Source organism: Phasianus colchicus, chromosome 4 (assembly GCF_987193195.1).
Source record: "Phasianus colchicus chromosome 4, bPhaCol1.hap1.1, whole genome shotgun sequence".
Taxonomy (NCBI): Eukaryota; Metazoa; Chordata; class Aves; order Galliformes; family Phasianidae; genus Phasianus; species Phasianus colchicus.
Window position 1 is genome coordinate 11,643,191 of NC_143439.1, and position 11,308 is coordinate 11,654,498.

Below are 11,308 nucleotides of genomic sequence, written 5' to 3' on the forward strand. Positions count from 1 at the left end.
CAAAATAGCAGCAGGCCTCTGGCCTTTTGCTGTAACATGCCTGTGTCTCTCACTTAGCCTTGACATCTGTGCATACATTTCAGTTTCAGCTCTACTCTGTCACTTGAAAGGTCACACCCAGCATGAGCTTTTGTCAGGTAGTTCTAAACCTGTAAATTTTTTTTTTTTTTTAGTTGAAGTTAAGAGGGAAGTACCAGTGTTCAGAATGAACTATAATAGTTTGTATATTCAACATTTGAAGTATATTCTATTTTGTTGTACTCTTGTTTCAAAGTGTATTCAAGTAGGTTTTACTGAAATATAGAAATGAAATTTGTTTTGTCTGCCTTCTGTTTTTAACTTTTTCCTTTCAGCCGTTACGTTCCTTTTCTGCTTACTTGAAACTGTCTGGGCATTTAGCCTCAGGTAGCTGGGGTAGCGTGGTAACGTGGAGCTCCCCAGCACTCTGATACTCCACATGGCAGGCAGCTCTCCCACACAGTGCACCGAAATATTGAAGTATTTGAGAAGCTTGCAGTAGTTGCACTTTTTGATGCTGTTATTGTTGACATCTTCAACTGTTAATATTTTGGCTTCTACACGAGTCAATAATTTTAGGTAACCTTCCCTCCTCCCCCCCCCCCTCCCCGGGTGAGGTAAGTATCTAAGTAGGGTTTGTATTTATAGTTGCCCGTAAGCTGTGGGTGCAGGGTGAAGCTCGGGTGGGAATGCAATACAAGAGTTATGCCACAGTTACAGCCTGCATATAAGAGCGTGGCCTAAGTGTGTGTAGTAGCTCATCCTGTTTGCATGGGGATCCACAGGTGGTACTACAGCTGTCACTACAGGAGCAGCCCATCGGCTTGTGGGTACCCAGGTTCCAAGAGGAACCTCCAGTTCCAGATGCTGGGAAGTCATCACAGCAGGGACTCGGTAAATCTCAAAGTAATCAAAGCCTAAATGACCATTTATGTCCTTCATGCCCAGAGGAGCAGTTTAAACAGACATCTGGAACTGAGGTCTTCATTAATTGTAGAGGAGGCCAGCAGTAAACAGCTGCACTGAAGTTTATTTTTTGATATTAACTTCTAAAGCTGAAAAACAAGCTACCTGCAGAGTCCTAGCAGTAAGCCTATTCTTGCCTTCAAATGGTGAGAAATGTGGGAATGTGCAAGCAAGCTAGTGACTCCTGTCAGCTCACAGTGTGTGTGTGCAAAGTTCCATACAGCCAGGCTAGCATGTGGGGGGCTTTGTGTTTCTTCTGAAGAAGAGACTTGTTAGATACTCTAAGCAGGGAAGCAGAATTTAAGAACAAAGGGATGAACAAAGCTGAAGCAGGGAAACAACTTGGGTGTAGAAGGCAGCGATCCCTTCCACCAGCAGTTAGCCCAAGGAAGAAAAGGTTCCTACAGTTGAACTGTGTTTCCAAGCCTTGAAATGAGGGAGAAAGGCTCTTTCAAAGGGGGAGGTGTATGAAAAGGGAGAGGATTTGTGCTGCCAAGGAGGAAGTAGGTCAGAAGGCCATGGCCAAGGAAGAGGTAGACCAGAAGGCCAAGTGGGGGAAGCTAGTCGATGGCAATATGCTTTTGGAAGTTTGTGAGGCAACTACTGAGTAAAGGAAGTGGAGCAGGGTGAAGAGGCAGGCAGGCAGTGCTTTGTGAGTAGAATAGGCTGGAGACAACCAAGACAAAAGCAGTAGCATTTTTAAACCCACTTTTCTAAGTCTTTTCTGTAAGAAATGATTCTCTAAGTGGCTGTTACTTGATCGTGTGTGAAGGAGAGATGCTGTATCTCACAGCATGAAATGTATATCGCTGGCGTATTTGTAGTTAAGACCTTTCCCACACCTAATTTAGATACCCTGGAAGTCAACTGAGGGCAGAGTACCTTCCTGGAAATAGATAAGGATCTCCAGCTGACAACCGCCTCCTCTTAAGTTAGATCCAGGATTTCATCATGTAATGGCGAGAACAGAAGGAATGAAGGCACAGATTGCTGCTGCTTGCTAGACAAACAGCCCTCAGCCATGCTTGCAGTTTCTGCCCACGCTCCAGCTGGTGATGGTCCTTTGGCTCTCTCCCCTGGCCACGCAGTGAGTGACAGCCATGTACCAGCTGCCTCAGGACATGCAGTAGAGGTAGATTGGGTGCTGTGAGAATCTCAAATCTGTACGAAGGTGCATCGTAACTGAAACAGTACTTAAGGTTAGAGAGAGAAGTCCCTTCTCATTAACCTTTCCACGTGTGGCTCTGTATGCCCCACTTTGTTAAACATTTAGCTGCTAGATGTAAATACAGGTGGCCTTTTTGTCACAGGGCAGGTGGAGACTTCAACATGTCTGCTTAGGTGCTGCTCTTCAGTGTTGCATGCCTGTGTGGCTCCTCTGTGTTGATGTGACCAGTTATTCTTCATCAGAAGCGTGTCATCTTGTTCACAAGCCATACTTACAAGAGGCAATCTCTTGTAAGGGTTATTGTGGGTGGTTTCTGCAGCTAAGAACAAGATTGCTGTCACTGAAGTCAGGTTGTGCAAGCTTGCTCTTTAACTTTCTTCTTCATTCTGACACAAGTAATTACCGTGTGGGCAAGAAATATTTTTACTGATGATGGTGAAGGACATGAACTCAGGATGAAGGAGCTTTGGTCAGGTCTGTAACACCTGAAAGACGAAGGGCTGCTAACTAAAACACTGAAATTAGCATCTAGATACATTGTTAGACTTGCAGTTCCTTTAAAGGTCTGGTCCTGTGTAGTGGTGCTATCTTGAGACATCAGTGACTGGTGGCTCATGAAGAAGAGTTTAGGCTGAGCCCATCCTGGGCAAGTAGTAACTCCAGTGGATGCCACCAGTGGAATGGAAATGCAGCGTGCAGTGAGCACGCTTCACGCAGAAAGCATTGACATAGATTGCTATGGTACCACTGATACCACATTATATATCATGATTATTTTTCAAATATCCTCTTGTAATATTGTAAATTATAGGGGGGAAAGGGTAATGCTGTGTGATCTACAGGGAAAACTGTAATGTGTGGAACAGCTAGAAACATTTCTGTGTTGCGGCTAGAAAAGTTGAAAAAGGAATCTCATCCCTGAGAATTATTTTTGTTGCTCTCTCTTGAACTGATGAAGTCTATCTTGCTGTGCAAACCTGGTGAAAGGGTTTTTCTAATTCAGTAAAACTTCTGTCTGGCATCTCAAGCTTAGCATTCAAGTGCAGGGTTCTGTGGTTGGCACAAGTGATCTGGGAAAAGCGTGTTGTGGGGAAGGCTTGGCTCTTCTGGTCCTCTGCTAACTGATTTAATGGACTTTTGGACTTGGCAAATCGTATCTCAGGTGATGAAGGAGCACGGAGCCACAGGTGCTGAGGCAGGAGATGAAAAAGGGGAGCGGTGCCTGAAGCCTCAGTTCTGACACATCCAGCAGGGTCTCAGTTATGCGTGGAGACCATCACAACTCATACAAGCTAAATTCAATGCCTGCCTTGGAGAGACATTAAGCTTATTAAGCGGGAAAGATTCAAGTGACACTACCTACTTCTGATCTAATTGTTATCTGAGAGAGAGCGTTCTAATAAGCTTGCAGCAGCTTCTGCCTTTCAGCAAATTGAGTAAGTGGGTCACTTCTTCCCTCAGCTGGCCTAGGGGCGAGGGGAAACTGTCACTGCTTGAGCTAATGCAGCTCTTATTCAAGATGAGAGCAAGGGAGCTGCAGAGACTTGTAGCCTTGGTGTTGTTATGAGGCAGGTGGTCACAAAATGAGCTCTGAAGACATTTTTATTCTGAGCGTCGTGCTGCTACGCTGAAAAAATTAAAAAACCTCCTGCTTTTTCCTATGAAAAATACTTACCGTACTGATTTTTATAGAGGGCAGAAGCATTTCACTGCTGCAGGCCTCACGCTTGCTGAGTAAAACAAAAGCAAGGGCAGGATTTCATTTGAGCTTTCTGTAACACCATCTGCAAAAATACATTTTATAGCAAGTACTGGAATAAAAAGCTGAAGCTGGCTGGGAAGTTAGCAGCTCCTAGTTGAGCCTTGTCTGTCCTTTATTACAGTATAATGGAAAGCATTTGCTGTTCTAGGAGGCATGTGTGATTTTAACATTCCTCCCCACCACATAACTCTCCCTTCAAAATTGCCCTTTAAGGATATGAAGCAGTGGATACTCACTGTCATGTGTCCGGGGCAAAATGAGAGTTGCAGCCCTTTTCTCTTTAGAAAAGCTCTACAGTGATGGCAGCATCACAGAACTCATGCTGCGTGCCCCCACTTCCATTCTTCTCATGGGAGAGTTGATGCTGAAAGCCAGGGTCTCTATCCTGGGCACTGTGAAGCAGTGCCATGCAGACGAACACTTGGATACCCTTCAGAAAATTGATTCACACAAAAGTAAACTGGAAATTAGAGCTTTTTTTTTTTTTTTTTTTTTTTTTTAAATGCTTTTATTTAAATACAGCTCTGTATTACCTGGATAATAATACTGTATGCCTATCTTTGCCTTACTACCACAGGTATAGTTTCTTCCAGAAACTAACCAAACAGGATGAATATAAACTCCAGCCCTCTGGTGTGACTTCTGTGGTAGGTGCCTATTAGCAGTTTAATATGTCCATGCTGTAGTGTAATTCATGGGCTGTGGAAAGCACATACCTGTATTATTTCTTGCCCTTCAGGTGTTTCGTAAGCGACAGCTGGAGCTGCCTGTTGTGAGGAGCCAGCCCTGCTGGGCATGCTTAGTGGCTCTTCAGGGAGGAATATGTGCAGCCTGGGGTGCAGTCCTGAGGTGGATGCTGGCACTGTTCGTAGCTTCAGACAGCTGATGGGAAGAGAAATATTTAGGATAATTTAAGGCCTAGGCTTCGTTACTAGCTAGGGGAGAAGGCAGCTTAACTTCTCCAGAAGTAACCGCTTTCCCTACAGACTTGCTGTGAAACGTAGGCATGCAAGTTTGAGAAACACACTTGCTATGAAAGTGGCTGTGACAACTTGTAAAGTTAGGATTGTGGACCTGGAGAAAGAAGGTCTGGAAGTGATTGTATCATCCATTTATGGTAAGGAAATGAAAAAGATGGCAGTAGAGGCTATTTTCTTTTCCAAAGGACTTTTATTATCAAACACCTGGAACATTTACAAGTTACCATGGGCCTTATGCAGCATGGAAGTACTGCTTTATTTGCTCTGCCTAGTCTCCAAACTATCTACGTGTCAGCCCAACTCCAACTATTGGTTCTCTCCTCTCCCTTCCCCACGTCCTGGCACAGTGGCACATTTACAATCCACGTATTCAATACCTATGTTACACTAGTGAGCACCATGCCACACACAACAGCTACCACCCTACCCCACCTCTGTCATGGCCTAGGACCTGGGCCACAGAAAGAGGACCTGTAGGAGCTCCTGAGTGCTGCTGCTGTGCGATTTCAAGTCAGGTACAGGATTACCAGCTTCTCACAATAAATAAAATTTGTCTTCTAACAGGTTCCAGTGTAGATCTAGGTTCCGAAGATAAATAAAAGGAAGTCTTTCAAAATGAAGATTGGCCCTTTACTGAAACTGCAAGATGGACAAGGCTATCAATTTAAACCATTTATAAAGGTAATACTTGAAGCAGACAAGAAAGCACTCCCTTGTTAGGCGTGTACTCTGGAGTGAAGCACAGAATGTATTCCTACAGACCATTTGTGTGATGGACTCATGCACATTCTTTGGAAAAGTGAGGATGTCACTACAGGATGTGCTGCAGTCAGCCCCTGTTTCCTCACTCGCTGGAGCGGGCCTTGCTTACACTGTGCTATTACCCCTTCACTTTAAATGGAGTCTTCCTCTTAAGTCGTGTGGAAATAAGAAGACTACACTAGTGTGATCTTAGATTTGTTCATGTCTAAACCTTGTTTAGCTTCCTTCATCTGCAAGAGAAAAGGAGTTAACAGAATCTGAGAAGTCAAGCCTTGTTCCCTTTGGTACTGGCACAAGCTTAACATCAAATAAACAAAATTAGCATGCTGCCAGGGCAAACTGTTTTACATACGCACATTTAACTTTAAATACTCAGGCCTCCGCATTCATTAGAGGATTATACTCTTAGCACAGGGGTTAGTGAAAGGATAAAGCTCATTTCCCTTCCAGTTTTCAAATCTGAATACAGAAAGACCACCGTTACAAGAACACTGACTCCTTTCTTCCTCCTTCAGAAGCTACGGATGAATGAGCTCTGAAGGGTAAGTGTAATTCCAAACAGGTGCCTAAGAGAATGTTTAGTCAACAGTATTTCCTCATCCTTAATAGCTTCCAGCCTCAGAAGTTTTCAGTAACACAAAACAATGGTGAATTAAGATACGGCAACACCGGGTGGCATTCCAACCAATTATAACAGTCTGTCAGGGTCTTGGTTAAAACTAAAGTCACACACCAAAGACAGGTGATCTGAAGGGTAATTGAATGAGGGCAGCCTGTTGGGCCCAATTTGCTCTTCAGTCAGCAAGCCTAGGGCTGAGTTCACATTCAAGGCGTGCTGGGAATACCAGATATAATCCAGTGTATGCCGGCACTCTCCCGAGGGCCGAATCTTCCAGGTGGTGTACGGGGGCTCTGACTGCCCGTCAGGGCTCAGCAGCTTGTATGCGCTGTTTAAGTTGAGGCTGGAGTTGGAGAATTCTCTGTAGACCTCCTCGGTCGGCTCCGCATTGAAGTCTCCGCAGATGATCAGAGGGATCTTTGCACCCTGGGTAATGCTCTTCAGGTTCTGGAGAAGGTCGCAGCCCTGCGCAGACCGAAACCTCTCCCAGCCAGTACGAGCTTTCAGGTGGGTGACGGCGATGCAGAACAGCCTTCCAGTTTCACTGCACTTCAGCGTCTGAGCTATGGCTACTTGGTTGGTCTTCAGTTTCATGGCGGTGAGCCGGATGTTTGCGCTGTTGATGAGCTCGAAGCGTTCTTTGAGGAAAAACAAGGCGCAGCCATCCGGCCCGTTGTTCTGCTCCACATCTAGGCACGGCGACCACGGCTTCGGGAAGAAAGTGCATTGATAGCCCAGTCGGCTCAGGAGTGGCTCGAAGGTGTCAAAGTAGTGGTCGACTTCTTGCAGGCACAAGATATCCGGCTTATAGGCAAGGATTTCCTCCAGGATGAGGCACTTCCTCTCCTCCCATTTCAGAGCTTCAATGGGGCACTGAACGAAGTTGTCTTTGCCTTCTCCAAGAGCTGAAATTAGAGGCATGAAAGAAAGAAGTTGTCAGTGGCAAAAGTAACTCAGATTCGAGACTTCTTCCCAAAGGCCACCACGCTGTCTTCCACCTGTGGCTGCCACAGCCTACCCAGGACAAAATGCAGCACTGCAGGGGTTACTTAAGTAATAATACCAGGGCAGTTCTTACGTACAGGATTGCCCTCTCCCACCCCAAAGGTGAGGCTGTTGCATAATTCAACTTACAGCCCTGACTTTAGGGCTTTGAGAAAAATCAATAGTGATTATTTGGAAGAACTAAGAATTCCTGTAACCCACCTGAATCCCCACATAGTTCAGTGATGCACCAATTAGAAAGCAGAAGAGCTTTACAAAGAAATTTACAGAGATGGGTCTCTCTTCTGGGAGCTGACAAGTGAAAGTGACAGGCATATCTTTTTTGGACATAGCATGTTCTAAGACAGGCATTCAGAGCAACTTCTGGATTCAGAGATGGCAGAAGAGGGAAACCTCTTTTTTTTCCTTCCAAACAGAAGACAAGTTGCCATTTCAAGTGCTTAAAATCTTCCCCTATCAGCTGGGCCTCACATCATTCATCTCTCTTCCTTTATCCTGTCAGCCCAGGCATGTCTAACTGCACAGACACACCTGCATGTAAAACTTCTTGCTGCATTTGGTCTTCAGGTTCCAACCTGAGCTCCTACCTTGGGCGAGGATGTTCCATTGCATGACCCGGATGGGGCGGTGGTTACTGGCTGTGTTTTTCTTCAGGTCCACAAAGTCCCTCTGGAAGCGAGGTGGTCGTTTCTGCAGAACAAGCTGGCATTCCTCCAGCAGGTCCTTGGGGTCTATGGGCTCCAGCTGAGCTGAGTCGGGCTGCTCCAGGCAGTCCTGGTGCTGGGACACGGCACTGCTGCTCAGCGTCTTGGCGAGCGCGCTGTAGAGCCGGCTGGTGCTGTTTCCCATGGAACAAGCTGCAGAGGGAAAACTGGCATGAGTGATATCCGTGTGCCTTACAGATAATCTCGTTACGCATGAGTAACGTGGGGTTTGTGCAGGAACTTGCTCCCAAGACAAAACAAATGGGCTGCAGAGATAGGGATTAGCTCTGCTCACAGTCCCGTCTCATTTTGCTCGTTGCCGGGTGCCGCAACTGCTGCAGCATGCAAACCCTCTTGTTTAAGGCAGCGTGCAGGCATCCCATAAGGGGAGAAAGGAGGCTTTCATTCAGAATGGGAGGACTAAGATTAACTTCTGCACGCTTTGTGAAAAGCAGAACAAAGTGTACTTTTTCCCTCCTCATTGAGGAGAGCCTAGCAGGTAAACAGATGCTGCCTCCTCCCTGTTCCACGCACAGCACTAATGAAGGCAACGAGCTGCACAGCCCAGTGCCCTGTTCCCAGTGTGGATGGCTGAAGGCTCATGGAGCAGCAGGCAGTTGACTCTCTGCCTCAGGTTAATATGTAATAGCAAGACTCCATCTGGGACTTTATTCCCCCTTACAGCAGCAACTTTCCCTGAGAGCTTCAGCAGGCTTTTTACAGCTTGGGGTGGGGAGAGGAGACATGGTTCACCGCACTGCTTTCTGTGTGGGCTGGTGACAGGCATATGGCAGGGCCAGGCCTGGCAGGAGGGGAAGAAGCAGGATAGGAGCCTGAACAGCTCAGGGAATGAGGGGAGGCAGATAAATGAATGATCTTGCAGCAGGACACTCACAGCCTTGTAAAGCAGGTGCTTTTAAAGACGCTAAAAGAATACTTAGGTGTTCCAGATGGGTAAGCCAATGGAACAGTGCCTCTATTACGCTCAGTTAGGGGTTTCTTAGCGCTGTTTGAAGGCAATAAGTTAGGAAGAGAAACTGGACATAGGAAATCCTCCATCCTCACCCCATCTCTATCCTTAGTGAGGTACCAGGAGCTCCCCAGGCTAAGAGGTGAGCTTCTAAAGAACTGCTTACAGCACTTCAATTCCAGAGATTTGGTCAGTTCAAACTATTGTCCAAAGCCGAGCACAAGCAGAACAGATACCATTTAATGGCCAGGGAATGGGGCACGGCCATGAAGCCCCTGAACAGGACCCCAGCACAGCTGTGTGGGGAAGGGGAGCACACCAGGAAACAGGTGCTGTCCCGAGGCTGTCCTTTAGCAGCAGGGGCTGAGCACAGACAGCTCCCACGGTGTGACGCTGCAATGGGAAATGCCAGCTCAGCACCGCCCGCAGTTACTCAGTGTGTGTGCGTAGAAGAGGAAGGAAGAGAAAGGGACAAGAAGGCACCTTCTCAGCCGAGGTGTGGTCTTGCCCTTTCGAAGAACACGGCACAAAGTCCAAGGCTTCTTTTGTCATCTAATGACAGGACCGTGCTCTTTACTGTGAAGGCTCTGATTCGTAGCCGAGGGCTGTGGGACGGCTGCCCTAGTGAAGCAGAGAGCACCGCTGTACCCTCCGCCCCAACCCCAGTGCTCTCTGTCCCGGTGCGACGCACCGGCTGCCCGCTGTCACACTATGCGTGCGGCCCTTGCTGCCGCTTGCCGTTCAAGCCCTGATTTTGGCAGCGAGCGGGAACGTCGCGGTGGGACTCGGCGCCAGTCACAGCCAGAGCTGAAACCCTGCCCGAGTGACGCTCCACAGGCCCGGTCAGGCGATGGCTTTAGCGTCGGGCCCTGACCTCGTGTCAGGACACGGGGCCTGCCAGGGGAGCGACCTCGGGCAGCCTTCGCACCCGGGGCCGCGAGGCTCTCACGTTTCGAGCGGGGCACGGCCACCGGCACGCACGGCACCTCGACCGCCACCCGCGCTCGACCGCAGCCGGCCGCGCCGTGCCCAGCGCCCCGCCTCGGCGCGTCGCACCGGTGCGCGGCACGGCTCGACGGCGGAGCCCCTACGGCTCCAACCGACCAACGGGGGGCTCGGCTCCGCCCGGCGCCGCTACGCCGGGACTCGAGCAGACCCGAGCCGCGCCCCCACGCCCCTCGGTCCCGCCCGGCCGTACGGGATCGCTCTCCACCCACCCCTCCCGGCACTCACCTGCGCGGGGCGGCGCGGCCCCCGCTGCAGCCCGCGGGGCGGCGGGACCGAGGGCCGGCGGGCGGCGGTGCCGCAGGGGCGGCGAGGCGGCGGCGGGCGCGCGGCGAAGGGCGGGCAGCGCCGAGCAGAGGCAGCGCGCGGGGCCGTGGTACATGCTACCGGCGGGGCGGCTACGGCGGCGGCTCCGCGCCCGCCCCGCGGCGGCGCTTTTACGGGCGGCGGCGGCGGAGCGTCCGGCACCTACCAGCTCCGCCGGACGGGGGAGCGCCGCGCGGGCTAGCCCCACGTTCCCCGCCGAGCTCGGGGCTCGGACCGGCGGCGGAGTCTCCCCGGTACCGCTCCGCGACTCTCGATGGCGCGGGCGCGGGCGCGCGGCGCGGGGTCGCGCTGTGCCGGTCGCCTCGTTCCCCCCCGCGCGGCCGCGAAGTGGGCTCGCCCGGCGGAGGTGTCGCTGCGGAACCCGCGGTGACGGCAGCGGCGACGCGTGACGTCCGAGCGCGGGGGGCGGTGCTGCCCGCGTGTCACGCGGGGCGCCGCGAGGCGGCGAGCGGCACGAGGAGCTGCGCCGCTGTGCGTCTGCTCGGCGCCGCGCCTCATTGAGAGCGTCAGCGTGCCGCTTCGCCTCCGTAATGCTTACGCTCCGCCATAAGCGGAGTAAGTGTGTTAAAGGTGTGAAGCCAGCAGCCCGCCGGCTTTTTTGTTTCCCTGTAACCTGCCCTCACTCCCATTTCCCAGGAGGGCGGATGCTCTCTGAACACGAGGCTGTTTTCCCTACCGACTGCTTTGCACCAGAGCCGAGCAGGCTGCGCTCACCTCCCAGCTGCGAACCGGTGCTTGGCTGGTACGCTGCGGGGTGACTCACGCGGCTCGATTCGATGGAATGGGAAATACAAGTCCTCCTGGAAATGCACAGAGTGTGCCGTTCATTTAGGGTACGTGTGACTCAGCTTCCCAAAGCGTCTCACATCTCTTCCCCTTGGCTGCCCTGCTGTGCCTGGCTCTATTTCTGCAGCCACAGGGATTCCCATGCCACCTGCAGCCCGTATCCTGAGAGAGAGCAGTGGGATGCTCATGGTTGAGGTCGTTGAGCAGTACTTGGGCATTGGCTCCCGGTCAGCTGT

The 11,308-nt window shown here is 50.5% G+C and overlaps 1 protein-coding gene across 1 annotated transcript; it reads right to left on the reverse strand.

Moving 5' to 3' along the window:
• Nucleotides 1-5,064: 5,064 nt before the first annotated feature.
• NOCT (nocturnin) lies at nt 5,065-10,356 on the reverse strand. Its single transcript, XM_031588799.2, has 3 exons — nt 10,188-10,356; nt 7,868-8,137; nt 5,065-7,180 (listed from the first exon to the last, which is right to left on the reverse strand). The coding sequence occupies exons 1-3, from the start codon at nt 10,339-10,341 to the stop codon at nt 6,345-6,347; spliced, it is 1,260 nt and encodes a 419-aa protein (XP_031444659.1). The 5' UTR covers nt 10,342-10,356; the 3' UTR covers nt 5,065-6,344.
• Nucleotides 10,357-11,308: the final 952 nt, after the last annotated feature.

Bases quoted from the DNA above. Each gene is read 5' to 3' on its own strand.
- NOCT (XM_031588799.2), bottom strand. From the start codon at position 10,341: ATGTACCACGGCCCCGCGCGCTGCCTCTGCTCGGCGCTGCCCGCCCTT. The intron at 8,138-10,187 runs GTGAGTGCCGGG...TTCCCTCTGCAG, and splicing joins GGCCGCGCCGCCCCGCGCAG to CTTGTTCCATGGGAAACAGC. The intron at 7,181-7,867 runs GTAGGAGCTCAG...CTCTAATTTCAG, and splicing joins ATGGAACATCCTCGCCCAAG to CTCTTGGAGAAGGCAAAGAC.